Here is a 17770-nt window from a genome sequence, read left to right on the forward strand (position 1 = left end):
ACACAACTGAGCATTGACCGCTAAATTAGAATATTGTACGTTGTACTATACTTTGTTATCATCACATAATATAAAAGTGCATTGGATATCAAATCTATTTGCATTTTGTTTGTGGTATAACATACTTTTGTGAAGGCGGTAGATGTCATATACAATGTTATATCTTATAATTTATATAGACAAGAAGAATGAAAAGTAATAAATTTACCATAATGATTAACAACGATTATAAATCTATGATTCAATGGCATCCAGAAATGATATTAATTTCTAAAAGACCAATGACATGGAAAGGATTTTTAGAAGTTCCATGCATCTCGGGACGAAATATGCGAATTAGGCTAAAATTGATTGTGCATAATTATCCATTACTGTCTAATGCAGAAATTAATTTTGGTAAAGAAATTGCATTCATACGAAATGAAGGATTTAGTGATAAAGTGAAAGATTTAATGCATAATGTCACTAAAGTATCAACATTTCTAAAACAATTACAATTGCTAATCGTGAGTGTGATAATTCTTTGTAACAACTATTTATATCTTATTTATGTATCATATATGTAACAATATTTTCCAAACAGAGTAGTTTCATCGACTCTAGCCATGTTATTGAAAATTATGAATATGATGCAGTAAATGACCAAGCAATCGAAATGGTAGCAGAATTAAGAAATTTACTTCAGATACCATCCGTACGTGAAAAATTTATACAATTATTGTTAAAAATAATTCTTATGTGTCCAAATCTCAGGCAATAATTAAATGTTGTAAATGTTGAAATCACATTATTATAGGGAATTAAAGTATCAGCTAATAATACGATAGATATAATTGAATTATCTTTGAACAATGTGGCTGTAAGATTGCAGAAAACAAGCCATAGAACGTGTCCATGGACAGTTGTTTATTCAGATTTACCTGAAATACCTTCTCTTGGGCCTTTCGAAAAGAATATATCAACATTAAATATAGCCAGAAATAAACTTAGATTACAAGTAGAAATGCTTGAGAAATCATGGTCAAATTTGAAGCGAATTGATCAGTAAGAACATAGACAAGAACATTTATTTTCAATCTTCTCCTCAATTTCTAATTTAACATTGCTGTTATTTCCAAATGAATAGGAACTGCTGGGTAATAGATCCATTGCCTCCAAAACCAAGCCATCTTTATCGACGAATTTACTTAACACCATCTTTATCAATGTTCATTAAAATAGATCCTTTGAATCATATGGATTTGCCAGAAATTAAATTTATGGGTAGTGATACTGAAGTTGAATCAATGACAGAACTAGTTTCTAAGAATTTATATGTGTGTAATATTTGAAGTATATTGCTAGTTTTACATTATAATAATATTGTAAAATAATAGCATTAAAATATGTTGAAGTATGTAATATAAGTACCATAATACTTTTTCAGAAATGGAATCCAAGTTGTGATATTATAAATAATTTAATGATGTTATTAGATATAGACATATTTCCTAAACAGGAAATGAAGAAGGAAGCTGTCGAAGATTACAATGTTGTTGTTGCTGATGAAGAATGTTGTATTTGTTTTTCCCTAAAATTAGAGAATATGACTCTGCCTGATAAGATTTGTAATAATGAAAAATGTAGGAAACATTTCCATACATCTTGTTTATTGCAGGTATGTTTGTATACATGAAAAAGGATTATAGAGATAACTTTTAATTAATTATTCAGGTCTCATATAATATTTATAAATTTATTTTATTTTCAGTGGTTACAAGCGATTGCTGGAAATCATGTTATATTTGATCATATTCATGGTTCATGCCCCAACTGCAAAGAGAGCATATCATGTCACATTAAATGGTAATACAATTAAATTACAAAAACTACATAACATAATGATCTTTTCTGTGACTCATGTATTTTCATTCAAACACGTGTATATGTATATAATTCATGCATTTTACCCACTGTACAACAGATTTATTAAAATGACTAGAGCCACATATTAAGATTAATGTAGTACTAGCTATTTTATCTTGAAGTATTTCAAAGATTGATTTCTCATTTAATCTTCCAGATTTTACATCTATACCATGGAGATTGCAAAGATCTAAAATATAAAATACAAGAAAGTATTTTTAATTACATAAAAATGTGATATGTTTTTATAGTAGAAAAAAAATTTATTTAAAAAAATTACTTACTTTGCAATTGTGATATGTGCAATGTACACTTGAAGTTCCAATAATCTGATAAGGTTTGTAGTTCCTTTTTTAGGGGAATCTGCAATATGTTTTTAAATCCTCCAATGAGATGAATCTTTGTCTCTTCTGATTCATTGTCAACAATTGATTTTGCTATAGGATAAACTGCAGTTATCCCAGATCCCATACTAAACATAATAATTGTTTGAAAACTGGAAAAACATTCAGTATATTTAAAATAATATTCTCTCTACCATCCATTTTGTATTAGTAATACCAAAAATTATATGTTATAAATTTATATTAAGCAAAAAGATAATTAAACAAAATATATAATTTCATAATTTGCATACCTATTGCTTTCATATTTAAAATTTCCATATGGTCCTCTAATACGAACTGTATCACCTACTTTTATGTTTTCTAGATATTGACTAAATTTTCCATTTGGATAAATTCTAATTAGGAATTCAATAGAATCATCTGTGAAAGAAATTGGTGTGTATGGTTTGGCAGCATCATGTAAATGTAATATAACATATTGTCCTGGATCAATTAATATACTGTAATCTTTATAATTATTTTCTGTAAAAGAAGTAAATAATTATTAATATTATAAACAATTGTAAATAATTTTTATAAATAATATATTTAAAAATAAAAAATTATATACCATTATATTTCAAAACAAGTAAAATATAATATTCAGATATTTCCTGTATACCAGAAACCACAAAATTTCTGTACTCATATAAATGTAATACATTTGATCTGTTGTTGATTTTTATATTCTGCTTCTTCTTTCTTTCATATTCTTCGAGTAATTTTTTATGTATATCAAAAATACAAGGATCACATGCACTGTGGCAACAATCTTCCTGTGATGGTGTTACTGGTCTACTATCTTCATTATTGTTATCAGTAAACATACTATATAAGACTGATAAAACCAATTTCAATTTTGTATTTGTTGTCTTATATGCATACAGGGTATTCCAAACATCAGTGGTCACACTGTGTGAACTTAATCTACAAGTAAAAAGATGAAAAAATTTTATAAAAATGTGTTAGTAAATGCTTTGTTGCAAAATTACAAAGAAATATAGTATGCATGAAATAGGTAATATTGTTAATAAATGCTTTGTTGCAAAATTATAAAGAAATATTGTACACATGAAACATGTAACGACACATTTTTTGTCGCAGCATACAAAAGTTGACTGTATTATTGTGTCAGCATAATTACATGTTTATTATCATGTGGTAACAATTCCGTGTTGTTAATAGTTATAAAACATAGTATATGATATAATAAAAATGATTAGCATCTTTAATTCCTCACTTCAAAATGTTGTCCTTGTACTTGGATACAGGCTTTATATCAATAAACAATGAAATTAATTACATTACAAAGTTTTACAAAGAGAATTTTGCTGGATTTCAATGACTGCGTCGTTACCTATTTTACGCGTACAATATTTCTTTATAACTCTGTAACAAAGTGTTTATTAACAAATTTATATAACATATTTTTCATCTTTTTGCCCATAGATTAAGCTCTGTAGTTTGGTCGTTTAAGTCTGAGACACTCTGTATATTTAATAAACTGGTTACGAAATTAAAATTGTGCAAAATACGAAATAATTTTTTCTATTTCATATTATTAGATTTTAATAAAATAATCTTGTGCTAGAAATGTAATAAATAATATTCTTTATTAACAAATTTGTTCTTTCATACTTGCAAAATCTTTATTGATACGATGACTATCATTTCAATATCATTTAATGCATATGTATTTATACCACGTGACTACATATATTTATTCTTCAAAAATCTTTACTTTGTATTACATTGTATTGAATAAAAGTATTGATATACTTTCTACTTTCTACTATACTATACGTGTTAACGTGAACAATTTTTTTGAAATATGTTATGTTTGTCCTTTGCATTAAATAAATACATAGTGTATAAACTATCTGCAGTCAGCTGTTCAAATGTCAGAAATGATACACATACAGTTTTATATAAGTGGCATATACATACATAATTAGCATATATAAAAGTGTCACATTTTTTTTTATTATATAAAGATTACGGTAGGATAATCAAAAAATACAGTTTATTGAAACAAAAAATACAATTTCTGACATATCGAAATATCATGTGGTAATCAATGAAGTAAAATGATCTGTCAATTATAAAAGATGACGAAGCATACGAAAATGATTCGTACAAAGAGATAAGGAACAATACTGAAAAAGATATAAAGTTTCGAACATTGTTAATTATGTTTGTGTGGTTCAAAGAATTACATTTTTTAAATTAAATCAAATATTTTAATAGTCTAATATTATACTACTGTATAGCACAACCAGTATTTTTATATGATATCAATTTATACTGTTGTGGTATTATTATTTATAACACAATTTTTAAAATATAAGATGGAAAACGCGATCACAGGATGGAAGCGTTATATGCTTGTACAACCATCTATGATGATACTAATAACTGCTCAAGCAATATCAAGTAATTTTGATATATTTTACATATCATTTGAATGTTAATTAGATTATATCATGTCATGTATAAATATCATGTACAAGATATTTAACATATGTAAGAAGATATCAAACCATTATTCTCTTCCATATATTTTTATTTCATGTGTAAAATAAATATTTGCATGAAATTTCATTTATTAGCTTATTAATATATTTAAATGAGTAAGCTATAAAGTGAATTGTAATTGACATTACTTTGATTTGAATTGTAGGTAATATTTTAACAGATTTAGTAGTGTATCGTACTTGTAGTATAGTATTAAATATAAATAAAACAGAATGTTTACTATTACATGAAAATAGTAGTTCCGCAGAGGCCTTGAAAATAGATGCTCAAGTGCAACCCAAAGCCAGTTTAATTTTAATGACAAAATCAATTATTGAAAGTGTCATACCTGCTTTTTTATCTTTGTTTTTGGGACCATGGAGTGACATTTATGGAAGGAAGTCTATCATGTTGCCTGGCTATGTCGGTTAGTATTATGTGCTTTAAAAAATACACATGTATTCAATGTGTGATTTATGTCATAGGCATATCATTAATGTATCTTCTTCTTTCCTTCATGAGTGTTTGGGATGTCAATCCATGGTTTTTATTAATTGCATATATTCCATATGCATGTTGTGGAGGATTTGGCATAATTTTATTAGGTACTATATGTTATCTCACTGATATATCAAATGAACAAGAAAGAGGCTGGCAATTAGCTTGGATGGAAGCTCTGATATCTGTTGGTATTTTGACTGGTATATTAACAGGTCCTGTTATCTTTCGAGCATATGGATATACAGTTGTATTTGCTATTGCTACTATTTGTTGCATTGTAGCAGGATTGCATATTTTTTTTTTAGTTCCTGAGACTATATGCAGCACAAATTCAGTATGTATTTTGTAATGTCTTGTATATATGCTGTTGTTATTAATATCTTTTTAATGTTTGTAGATAACTGTAAAAAGTTTGTTCGATATACATTTGGTCAGGAAACTTATAAGTACATGTACAAAAAAACGTAATGGTTTTGATCGATATATAGTTTGGTGTTGTATAGCTAGCATTATTTTAATGGTTATTGCTTTACAAGGAGATATGACCATTGGCTTTTTATTTGCAACTGCCAGACTTGGTTGGGATGTAAATAAATATTCTATTTATTTAGCTACAAATATTATATTTTCAATTCTTGGTATAATATTTGGAGTAAAACTTTTTGTAACATATGGAGGTATAAATTAAAATTTGTATGTACATCAAATATTTTTAGAAAGTTTGATAATTAAAATGTTTGAGTAGAGAAATATTTTCATAGGACTTTCTGAAGAAGTGACAGCTATATTGTCATTATTGTCTTCTTTGAGTGGTTGTCTAGTACACAGTTTTACATTGAAACCTTGGCATATGTACCTGTCTGCAGTTGTAGGAATGTTTGGTGGCATCACTAGTCCTATGATCCGTACTATAATATCCAAGTCAGTGCCATCAGAGGATACTGGTAAATATTGTTAAATAAGAAAGAAAGTATAAGTTTTCAGTATGAGATTGTGAGGATAATATTTACAAAATTCTGTAGGTAAAATATTTTCCATGACAGTATCTATTGAAATATTAACTCCATTGGTGGCAGCTCCTTTGTACAATTTGATTTATTTACATTTTATGCCACCCATATATCCACTGCCAGTTTGGTTAGTTTCTGTAGGAATTTATGCTATTGTAACACTTATTTTAGTAAACATACAAATTCAAAATGCAAGAGCTGACTCTATAAGATATGCATCATTGAGACAAAATAATGAATTATTATCATAAACTTCGATAAAAGATGTTTATTCTAAAGAATTGTTACAGTAATCACAAGGTTATAATGGGAGAACGTAGTATCTTCCAGTACAAACATTTTATAATATTAGTTTGTATATATATAGCATACTGTTTGTACACTTTTATAATGTAACAACAATATCAAATAAAGTGTAAATCATTTGAAGTAACCCTATAAACAGTTTATTAAAATATTCATTTGTTCGCTTTGTGAAATTTAGAAATGATAAGTGGATTACAAATAAACTGTATCAATAAATTTATACAATTTATAACTCGTCATAATAATCAACGTGATCACCGGATTTATACTTTTGTTCTTTAAGAACCGTTAAAAGACGATTAACTGTTTGTTCACAAGTCAGAACAGTTTTTTTTGTTAACATATCATTGAACTGTGTTTTAGTTTGCTTGTCAGCAACTTCATTACAAATTTCATAGTACATATCAGTTTCAACTGGTCCTGGTGAATAATTTAAGACGTTGATTTCTGGATTTTCTAATGCAAACACCTGCACAATACATAAATTTAAAAAATATAGAATAAAAATTACATAAATCATTTATACTAATATAAAATATTACTTTAAAGATCATTTCCCGTGCTGCTTTTCCTGAACAATAGTAAGCTAAGCATTTCCCTGGTTGTATACCAAACAATGATGTAATGTTTATAACCAGTTTTTCCGTATTTGTATTTTCATTGAATATTTGCATAATTACTCCATTTAATATAGCAGGAATAAAAACATTTAAGTCATAATAATTATGCCAGACATTAATGTCAGTCAGATCATTTGTATATTGATTCACACGTCCCATCGTACCAACATTGTGTATCACAACTACTCGATCAAATTGACTTAAAACCTGATTTTTTAAAGATTGCATTACAATATCTAAAAAATATATATTTATAATATATGTACAATTTATCCTATGTATAAAATATATGTATGAAATGTATGTATTTACCATGTAATTGTTCTTTTGTTCCTAAAGCTAAATCAGCACTAACGGTGTCAACAGATATACTTGTAGGAATATTTTTTGCTGTTTCTTTCAAAGCATTCAGATTTGTTGCTAATAAAAGTATATGTGAACCTTTCTCTAGGATCGAACCAACAGATATTGCAAGTTGTTTTCCAATTCCACGGCTTGCACCAGTGACTACTAAAAATACCTTTCCTGATAACACTTTGATCGACATTTTTTTAAAGCCTTAGTTCTGTTTTATTCTTTTGTTTGGTAATTTGCAACTTATTTATTTTTTTAATATCTCTGTAGCAATTTCTTCTTGTTGAGCAGATTCACTAACAACTTGTAGAACATCTGCTTTTAAGAGGTGAACTAATTCGCTAGCGGTTAGTGCCTAAAATAAATATTACAAATGTCAAATATAACAATATAATTAATAATAAATACATTTTTAACAATAAATATAAATTATTTATATTTTTTATAATTACCTGTAAATGAGGTGCTATATGTCTTATTAAAGGATTTGATGCAAATTCAATTTCTTCTTCAGTTTCAAGCTTATACCCAGAAGTTATTAAACGTGCAATGGAATCTTCCTTTGCTTCAAATAAGGATGTTACAAGATCTTTCTTTGATGTGCCTTTTTGAAGACTTTTAAGTCTGGAATCTATAACATAATTTTACAGTTCCAGATAAGAAATTAAAAGAAAATAAAAGATTTTAATATGGGATTAGAAATTACAATATGTTACATAACACGTATAATTATAAAAATAAAAAAAATAGTAGGTAATAGATTTTTATAACTTACAAAGTTTTTCCAAATATTCCTCTGAATCAGCTAACTTGATATGTTGCGTTTGATTTTCTACAAAAGAATCTTCGAAACAATTTTTACATTTATCATTACTGGATGCTGGAACATCTGTTCCACTCCATGGATCATTAATATCTGTCTTCATCTTTTCCGTAACCAACAGATCTTCATAAATAATTGAACAGAATTCGATAGAATTTACTTATTTTGTTTTGTATAGAATTAACAAATATCTACTTTTCCTGATTTACGATGGTATCTAGGGTATTCTAGGTTACTTAATCGTGTAAATAAGTTACATATATTTATTTTCACTGACATCTAGTAATCAATAAAGTGTCTATACATTATTATCAGAATGTTTTTTCAAATATAACTCTATTAATTTTTAAAATATTATTTTCTTCGCAAATAGATCTGGAAAAATTTTTGATTGACATATTAATATTTTAGAGTTCTATTTATTAACATGAATATTTGAAATAGATTTTCATTTTCGTAATTAAATTTACGAATTATATTACTTAACGAAGATGTGCAAAGATAAAATTTTAGTTTGAAAATTATGTAATTACGAATTATTGATAAAATTATGATTTTAAAATTTGGACCGAAAATTAAAAGCTGAGGTATTTTCAAATTAAAAATTTCTGAATGTGAAAAAACTATCAGTATTATAAAAATATAAAATTACTTAGAGATTTATAAATACTCTCATTCATAGTTCTGATACATTTTGAAATAATCATTTATAGGAATAGTATCACAACCTTTGTTCTTTTACATATCACTGTTATTAAATATTTTATAATAAATGAATTACAATTTTTTATGTGAGTAATTTATTATTGGTGTACAAATATATAATAAAGAACACTCAACACAAATTTGATATGATCAAAAAGCATAGATTGACATAGAAAAATGTTTACAAAAATATTATTTACTTTATTATATAGTATAAGCAATTAGTAATACTATTTATTACAACATTGAGATATTTCAGTCTAAAATAGTTTGTCTATATGTATGTGTATAACATATATATTATTCCATAATAAATACCATGTTCGTGTGGAAGTCATGACAAAATGATATGATTTTATATACATTAATTCATATAATATTTATGAATAGGCTTAAGTACTTTCCTTTTTTCATTTATAATAAACATTATGATACAAAAATGTGTTTACTAGGCTGTCTAATAAATATTTTTAAAACATTTTAAAAGCATATAAAAATATTGAATTACAAATATAACACTGTAACTAAAAGAGTTTCATAGATGTAAAATCAAAATAAAAAATGTAAAAATATTAATTTACAAAATTATAATTGCAAATACTTTTCGGTACACTTTAAGAACTGATACCTATTGTACCTCATTTTTCTAGTAATGTATTAAAATGGATATTGTACATACTTCTTAGTAGCAAGAAATTACATAAAAAGATAATATGCATATTATATTTACATACAGACATTAATTGTATGTATACATTATTTTCTTCTCATTTAAAGCATATATTCAATTTATAATGTTAATATCAAAGATCCAGGAACATTGATTCTATAAGAAGCAGCATAAGTAAAGCTTGAAACTTAATTAAGACAATTAGTTCCATGTTCCATATGCTTTAAAAATATTGTGTACAGAGTTTGTCAAACTACGTAGTTACAGGTATTTCAAATTTACCCATTTGCAAAATATATAAATTAATTGTCATTTAAAATAAAAAACTGGAGGGTCACCTTTATACTTGTCTAAGATAAATTATTTTAAAATACATCAATTTGAGCAAAAATTATAGTGTGTTCGATTTTGAACGTTAAAAATATTAAAACTGAAGAAAGAGTAGAAATCACAATAGGCAGAAATGTACAAGATGTCATTACAGTATTTGATTGTAAGAATGTTATATTAATCTTAAAGAAATAACGTTATGAAAGCATTTTTCTAACAATAATTAATTTAAATATTTTCTCACATATTATTTAAAGATATTTATAAAATCATGTTTTAATACTTTTCCTCCCTACAATTAGCAGAAGATACAAAACTTAAATATGTTAAAACTCAACAAGGGAAGTTTCTGAAATATTTATACGAATTATAAACGACGATACTGTAAATATAAACATTATGCTTTTACCTTTAGGTTAGTCTTTATTCTTTCTCTCTTTTTAATTCTTTTATTATTCTAACTTTACTGTTTCTTAAAAGTAATGGTTAGAACTGAAAAATCTAGATAATATTTGCATTTATTGAACATAAATTCACTTCAAATTTAATTGAACTAATTTATGATATAATTTAGAAGTGGATTAAGACTTTTCAACAGTCTTGTACCTTCTTATGTTTTATGTATAAAAATTATAGAATTTGACAAAATTTGAATTTTATAATCACAGCGCTCACTAACATGTTCAATATTATTTTTTAATATTTCACAGAAAGGTTTTGAATATTAGTTCAGTATTATGCTTCACATATATAGAAAGAACTTGCTTGTAAATAGATAAATTGCTTACGAAGTATATATATATATCATAATAAAAATGTGTTTTTAAATAATTAATTTGATTTATATGTATAATAACAATGTAATATTACAGTTTCAATGTGACGTACGTATCGTGATGTATTAATGATGCAAATGAAATTTGTAACTCTTTACATTCTATCATTTCAAGCAAAAATTTTCGAATAATATATAATATTCATTAATATATTGTTTTCTAATAAATAACATAGTTTGATTGTAATGTTAGAATGTAAAGAGTTGATATTTGGAAAAATTGTATCAGAATTCCTATTTTATAGAATCCTTGCAGCATGAAAAGTTGTTTAAAATGTTAAATATAGTGCATATTATATAATAATAATAATAATAATAATAATAATATAACGCGGCAATGATTTGTTTTAAATTCTAAAATTAATGTTCCTATCAATAAAGGAAAAATCACAATAGGCAAGTAGCCAATTACATGCTAGTAACAAAAATATGATTAATGTTATAATAAATTATGCCATATCTGGCTTCAGGAATTTTATGAATGGCGTACGGCTTAGCTATCAGAATATAAATTTTATATCTGTACAAGAAAATAGAAAACTGTGTTTTATATATTTTAGAAAATAGAAAGATTTAACTAATGAAAAAAGTAGAATGTACATATAGAATTATTAACCCCTTAACCTACAACGTCGAGCTGGGCTCGTGGTACGTTTTTCGGGCCAAACATAAGAAACACGAGTTAGACTCGTCGAACATGTTTTTTTCTTGGCCGCATTCAGAAGTGCAGATATATTTTCTTGAAAGATATTAGAAAGATACCCTTAAGAATCTTGTTCAATGATCAATTAGTAGTAATTATTTATGAAACATCTTGCAACATAAAATTAGTTATATCTTGTATAACTTCGAACACTCAGTCTGGCTGATCCTGCCAATGGTTACGGCACGTGCTGTTGGAACTTAAATTGTAAGACAAGGGGTTAACCAATTCAAAAAACTATTACTCAAGTACAGTCTATTGAAATTTTAGAAAAATAATCTAATAATAATCTCAGAGTTTGGCAATAACACATGGAAAATTTGCATATTTTTTAAGTAAAATCGTAGAATTATATTGCTGAGGTACTCATAGAAATTAAAAAATTCCGATAACAAAGTAGTCGCACTTGATCACAGAGAATACTCTAGAGAGTCTAATTAATCAATATTTATGCACCACTAGAAGATCTTTTGCAACAACATAACCATCTGCGCCATAATGGTAAAGGTTTCCTACGTCTATATAATAAACTAGTACCACCTCTTCTTGTGTTAAGAGCACTAACTATTGCTTGGTCAAATGCTTCTTTAAGATCATGTTGAGTTAATGCAGATGTTTCCACGTAACTTACAGCTCCAACTTTTTGAGCTAATTGATGACCTTGTGAACTTGTAATTGGTGTTTGACCATATCTTGCTAATTGTAACATAAGATGTACATCTGATCTTAAATCACTCTTTGTGCCTACCTAAAATTATTATTGTTTCCATTTAAAATATCTCTATATGCACACCAAACTTGTAAATATTTTATATTAAAAATAAATACTTCTATTACAAATTTCATTACCAAAATGATTGGTGCATTAGGGCAATATTTTCGTACTTCATTTACCCATCGAGAAGTTACACTATGATAAGAAGAAGGGCATACAACACTGAAGCAGACTAGGAACACATCTGTTTCTGGATAACATAATGACCTTAGAGGATCAAAGTCATCTTGACCTGCTGTATCACATAGCTGAACATTTACTGGTTGACCATCGACATTAACAACCACTGTAACAAATTAAGACATTTGCATGTTTAATATATGTATATAAAACATATATTTTATATATTTATAATTATATCAAGACAAATTCAAATAATTACCCGGATTTTTATACATGACATGCTAAAGAACACACTCACCGTCTTTTTATTACTTTAAATCAAACTTGTCACTATCTGAAATAGAACTTACCAGTGTCATTAGATTTTTAACTAACCATTATAATTATCGAAAGCAGTAGGTACATATTCTCCTGGGAAACCGTTTGTTGAATAAGAGACAACCAGACTGGTTTTCCCAACGGCACCATCGCCTACTAAAACAACTTTGATTCTTCTGTCAAGCGGAATACCACTGTGTTCCGTGCTACTACCATTCGAATTCTGATTCTGTGTCGAGCAAGTTGTACGCTTTGCTTGCAGTTGCATCATCTGTCCATTCTTTAGGAGGGGTTTAGTCCAATTCGTATGCGACGACGGCGGCATTATTTCGCTTTTCACTTTGCTGCAGCCACGAGCTATCATGCATGTACTTCCGAAAAATGTTTTGCATATATAACCTCTACCTAGCGATACAAAATCGATGCAATTGTTGCATCTATCACAAGTTTTTTTTCCGAATCGTCATTTCTCTCTTATCCACGCTGACACTATACTCGTGGCTTTTAAGATCGCGAATCAAGTTTCCGATAAAGAGCACTTCGATACACCCTGTCAAGTATTGTATGTATCGCTCTCGAAAACAATGGGAGAACGTACACCGACCAGGAAAGATAAAAAAGAAAAAGGAACTGATCCACCTGCCGCGACGCGGAGCCACCTGTTATTACGCTTTTCTTGTGATGATTACAACCGGTGGCACAGGTACGCTTCACGATTGTAGAAAATTGCTTCTACCTTGATTTTTTCCCCTCTGTTTTCGACCAACATTTTACATAGTTTTATTTCTTTGGACATTAAGATTGTAGATCTTTATGCATTTATGGGAAATTTGAAAACTCAATTGTGTATATAATACATAAAAATACATACAACATAAAATACTCAGAATATATCGTACTTGTTACAATGTTTATTAAATTAAATGATTGCCTTCATACAAATATGAATTTGCGTAAATATTTGCAGTCTATGTATGACTAATTAATTATACCAGATCATATCCTGATTAAAGTTATATAATTCAAATTGTATCTCGTGGTATATGAAAAAAATAATTTTGGAGCAATTTTTGGTAGCATATAATGGTAACTGAAAGGTAAAGCAATATGCAAGAAAAAACGTGAAACTTGACGAATAATAATATGTAAATGCTTTAATGTAAATTGTGCAATAAAGATGAAAAGGATTATTGCGTATCTTTGACTATAGGATATGAGAAATGTTTTTATGACATTAGCGATTTTAAATTTTGTAATGATATTAAGGTATAAATTAGCGGAATAAAATAAAGTAAAATGTATAAGTTCATGTCCAAGCTCAACAAAACATTTTTTAATTATATAAAATAATAATCGTATTACAAAATATATATTATGAACGTGTTACATTTATTGTACAGTTTAATTGAGTAAAGTTTTACTACAGACGATTTCTGTGGTTTCATTAGGTTTCAGCACTGATATAATATCAGTGGGTTTCATGCATTTAAATAAAATAAGAATAAAAGAATATAATTTTAATATCAAACTGCTAGGTGGCGTTTTATATACGAACAGTATTCGTACAAGTTTGTAGTTAAGAAGATCTTTTGTTCTAATCTATTTTCTTTATCTCGAGTTTTTATAATAATCATTCTCAAGCTACAACTGTTTCTGTAGATGAGTACTTAATGTACGTATGTATAAAAATGTCAAATAAAATATTTCTTGTAAGTTTTTGATATTCCAAATGTATATTTCAACAGGATTAATGTATAAATTTAATTAAAATAAAGATATGTTAAAAATTTTTGAGTATATATGTCTGAATTTTGTTATTTATAAATATATATTTTTGTAGAAATTTGTATATAATTCAAGCTAACCTAAGAGTATAAGGAGAATATAAGAAAGTTTATATATCTCTATGTAATAAAATTTATTTTCAAGATGAATCTTTATAAGATTTATCACTTAATTCAAGATGTGAGGTTTGTAGTCTTTAAGTCTTATTATTACTTTAATAAAATTATTTATCTAATGTTGTTAACATATTTTAGCAAAAACTCTTGTAAATGTTGTATGAATATATATACAAAAAGTAATTTCAAAATTTTAATAAATCAAAAATTGTCAAAGACATATACTTCAAATATAAGTACTAGTCGATATAAAGATAATTCTTGGTACTCATTTATAAAGCAACGAAAATGGATTGTTCCTTTTGGAATGGGAGTAACACTGTTAACAGCATTACAGTGGAGACATTTGAAAAAACATGCATATACAACTGAGGACAGTAATGTGTACGACCCAATCAATGTTTTTGTGGTATAAATTTTTATTACAATAGTAGCATGATGTATTACATTTCAATTGAACAAAATTTGAGGAAATTAAGGACTATGTATGAACAAGAAAGTTTTGTAGTTAAAATTAAATATTTACAGATAAAATGTTATTATTTCTTGCCGTTTCGAGTAATAAGTCGAATATGGGGTTGGATTGCTAGTTTGGAACTGCCAGTTAGTTTAAGACCCACCTTATATGGATTTTATGCGAAAACTTTTGATGCCGATTTAGATGAAATTGATATGGAGTTATCAGATTTTCCAAGTCTTGTTGACTTTTTTGTTAGACCGCTCAAATATGATGCAAGACCTATTGCTCAAACTACAAATATAGTATGTATATATTTTTTACATCAAATTAAGTAAGTCATTTAAATAGAGTAATAAAATGTTATATGTAAATTTGTTATAGGTTTCACCTGCTGATGGAAAAGTTTTATATTTTGGACCAGTAACTTCATGTTGTGTACAACAAGTAAAGGGTGTTACTTATAATCTTAGACATTTTTTAGGTGATATAAATACATCTCATTCTGAATGGTCTAAATTTACTAAAGAAGAAGATGATATTTATATAAAATCTCTCTTAAAAAATCCAACAAATCAGCTCTATCAACTAACAGTTTATCTTGCTCCAGGGGATTATCACAGATTTCATAGTCCAACTGACTGGGAGATAGAATTTCGTAAACACTTTCAAGGTTTATTGTTTTTTTATATTCCAAAATCTAACTTTAGTTTACATGAATTAAAATTGGGAAGATATTTTTCTTCATTTCAGGGAAGCTTTTAAGTGTTAATCCTAAAATAGCCCAATATCTACCAGACTTATTTTCATTAAATGAACGTGTAGTGTATATTGGTAAATGGGCTGGTGGTTTTATGGCTTATAGTGCAGTTGGAGCGACAAATGTAGGTTCTATAAAAGTTTACTGTGATAAAGATTTACATACAAATGCTCTTAAGTGGCCTGAAGCAAAACGATGGAAAGATGTTAGTTTAGGCTGTACACGTTTAAGTAAAGGAGAATTATTTGGCGAATTTAGAATGGGATCTACTATTGTGTTATTATTCGAGGCTCCAAAAGATTTTAAATTTTGTGTAGAAGTGGGACAAACAATTAAAGTGGGGCAAGCTTTGAGCGTGTGTACTCCTGAAATTGAAGAAAAACAATATGAACATTCATTATGACAATTAATAACGCGCGTAGCGCTTGACTGGAAATATATTTGGAGAGTAGATACATAAGTTCTAGAAATTAATTTACTGATATGGAGAAAAATGACTTTTTATGATATTATTGTTATCTCAAATAGACTTCAGTGCAAATGATTCTGAAAGAAAATATAACGAGTATTTTATATATTGCACAGTTTGTTAAAAATTTAAATTTTATGAGCCTTTAATAAATTCATAAGCAAATTGTAACATAACTAATAATCATTCATAGTTGCCATTTAATATTTGGAGAAATTTAGTTTTTATCAGTGTTGTGTATATGTATAAACATTTTAATAACAGTTCCTTGTATTTTTAAAGTATTAATACATTTAATGTAATATCATCTATTATATGATCATTTATTTTGTAAAACATTACATTCAATGATCATATTTGCAACTTCATAATATATAGTCCCTTATGTACTATTTTTAATTTTGTAATTGTTGTAAGGATGATTTTTCAAGTGAAACTAATATTGTAAATATAAGAAATTGTCGCAGTTGTACATCGTATTATAAAGATGGAAGCAATTGCAAATGTTTTTTTAACATCTTTATATCGTTTATATTTTTTAAAAAATAATGTTAAACTCATAACATTGGGGAAATAAAAATATTTAAAAAATATTACATTATAATTATTTAATGACCTATACTCTTATCCACATAATGAACATGTTTTATATTTTTTATAAAAGTAATTATTTATTTATTTATATTATTTATAAAAAAATTATTTACCACGATTTTGAGACTGGATTTCAACTACCCTGGTATTGTTGAACCTTGCAGCTCGAGTCTTTCAACTTGTAATGCTAAAGATCGTTCTTCATAAATCCTTTATGTTTTGAGGACAGCTAGCATGATCTTCGATTTCAAGGTGGGCATTCTCCATTTTGGAAACATTTAACCAATATAAGGTTCTGTAACTTTAAAAATAAGATTGATTATAGGAAGCTTATAATAGTTGAAGATAGATCCTATGGCTTTAGGATCATTTGATGAAGACACAATTTTGCAGTTATACCCATTTACTGTATGGTAATTCAACTTATATCCTATTATTTTTTAAACTATCTTATTACCTTATGTAGTGGCTGATTCGTAAGTATATTTGTTAATATTTTTAGCATAATCTTATATACATATTATTATAACTATCCGACTTATGATATTTATTCATTTTTTAAATATTTTAATTTTTCTAAAATAATATTCTTTCATCTTATTTATATTAATACAAAGAGAAGCAATTCGCATTAATTACAAAAAAAGCATAAGTAGAAATATATCAGTATCAGTTATTGTTGGTCAAAGCGTAAAATTTCTTCCAACCCGT

At 27.0% G+C, this 17770-nt stretch overlaps 7 protein-coding genes across 16 annotated transcripts; 3 read left to right on the top strand and 4 right to left on the bottom strand.

Moving 5' to 3' along the window:
• The first annotated feature begins 65 nt into the window (after positions 1-65).
• Fancl (E3 ubiquitin-protein ligase Fancl) lies at positions 66-2539 on the top strand. 2 transcript variants are annotated; one of them, XM_069122860.1, is made up of 7 exons: positions 66-506; positions 584-694; positions 797-1044; positions 1127-1316; positions 1427-1657; positions 1751-1845; positions 2063-2204. In XM_069122860.1, coding segments are annotated over exons 1-7 (1194 nt in total). In that variant the 5' UTR covers positions 66-188; the 3' UTR covers positions 2064-2204. The 2 variants fall into 2 exon arrangements, with proteins under 2 accessions (XP_068978961.1, XP_068978959.1); XM_069122858.1 differs by having other exon boundaries at positions 1751-2539.
• On the bottom strand, positions 1722-4252 carry LOC138184691 (NADH-cytochrome b5 reductase-like). 8 transcript variants are annotated; one of them, XM_069122862.1, is made up of 6 exons: positions 3649-3911; positions 3436-3563; positions 2863-3218; positions 2543-2774; positions 2190-2401; positions 1722-2095 (listed from the first exon to the last, which is right to left on the bottom strand). In XM_069122862.1, the coding sequence occupies exons 2-6, from the start codon at positions 3447-3449 to the stop codon at positions 1908-1910; spliced, it is 1002 nt and encodes a 333-aa protein (XP_068978963.1). In that variant the 5' UTR covers positions 3450-3563; positions 3649-3911; the 3' UTR covers positions 1722-1907. The 8 variants fall into 8 exon arrangements, with proteins under 8 accessions (XP_068978963.1, XP_068978966.1, XP_068978964.1 ...); XM_069122865.1 differs by lacking the exons at positions 3436-3563; positions 3649-3911 and adding an exon at positions 4156-4252; XM_069122863.1 differs by lacking the exons at positions 3436-3563; positions 3649-3911 and adding an exon at positions 3930-4126.
• Positions 4253-4404: 152 nt separating this feature from the next.
• LOC138184689 (probable peptidoglycan muropeptide transporter SLC46) lies at positions 4405-7742 on the top strand. 2 transcript variants are annotated; one of them, XM_069122857.1, is made up of 6 exons: positions 4405-4814; positions 4972-5232; positions 5291-5640; positions 5704-5983; positions 6068-6250; positions 6329-7742. In XM_069122857.1, exons 1-6 carry the CDS (start codon positions 4775-4777, stop codon positions 6565-6567), a joined length of 1353 nt encoding a protein of 450 aa, XP_068978958.1. In that variant the 5' UTR covers positions 4405-4774; the 3' UTR covers positions 6568-7742. The 2 variants fall into 2 exon arrangements, with proteins under 2 accessions (XP_068978958.1, XP_068978957.1); XM_069122856.1 differs by having other exon boundaries at positions 4405-4724.
• On the bottom strand, positions 6049-7789 carry Sptr (Sepiapterin reductase). The gene is made up of 4 exons (XM_069122869.1): positions 7555-7789; positions 7165-7478; positions 6317-7091; positions 6049-6247 (listed from the first exon to the last, which is right to left on the bottom strand). Exons 1-3 carry the CDS (start codon positions 7787-7789, stop codon positions 6849-6851), a joined length of 792 nt encoding a protein of 263 aa, XP_068978970.1. The 3' UTR covers positions 6049-6247; positions 6317-6848.
• Positions 7790-7815: 26 nt separating this feature from the next.
• On the bottom strand, positions 7816-8691 carry LOC138184694 (uncharacterized). The gene is made up of 3 exons (XM_069122870.1): positions 8372-8691; positions 8049-8227; positions 7816-7951 (listed from the first exon to the last, which is right to left on the bottom strand). Exons 1-3 carry the CDS (start codon positions 8520-8522, stop codon positions 7844-7846), a joined length of 438 nt encoding a protein of 145 aa, XP_068978971.1. The 5' UTR covers positions 8523-8691; the 3' UTR covers positions 7816-7843.
• Positions 8692-9696: 1005 nt separating this feature from the next.
• On the bottom strand, positions 9697-13476 carry LOC138184785 (ras-related C3 botulinum toxin substrate 1). Its single transcript, XM_069123081.1, has 3 exons — positions 12936-13476; positions 12512-12723; positions 9697-12410 (listed from the first exon to the last, which is right to left on the bottom strand). The coding sequence occupies exons 1-3, from the start codon at positions 13240-13242 to the stop codon at positions 12111-12113; spliced, it is 819 nt and encodes a 272-aa protein (XP_068979182.1). The 5' UTR covers positions 13243-13476; the 3' UTR covers positions 9697-12110.
• A 192-nt stretch (positions 13477-13668) lies between these two features.
• On the top strand, positions 13669-17037 carry Pisd (phosphatidylserine decarboxylase). The gene is made up of 6 exons (XM_069123079.1): positions 13669-14550; positions 14719-14848; positions 14918-15188; positions 15308-15541; positions 15621-15909; positions 15990-17037. The coding sequence occupies exons 2-6, from the start codon at positions 14808-14810 to the stop codon at positions 16397-16399; spliced, it is 1245 nt and encodes a 414-aa protein (XP_068979180.1). The 5' UTR covers positions 13669-14550; positions 14719-14807; the 3' UTR covers positions 16400-17037.
• The last annotated feature ends 733 nt before the right edge of the window (positions 17038-17770 follow it).

The sequence above is a fragment of the Bombus flavifrons genome, chromosome 11, assembly GCF_040668555.2.
Source record: "Bombus flavifrons isolate JBK064 chromosome 11, iyBomFlav1_principal, whole genome shotgun sequence".
Classification (NCBI taxonomy): domain Eukaryota; kingdom Metazoa; phylum Arthropoda; class Insecta; order Hymenoptera; family Apidae; genus Bombus; species Bombus flavifrons.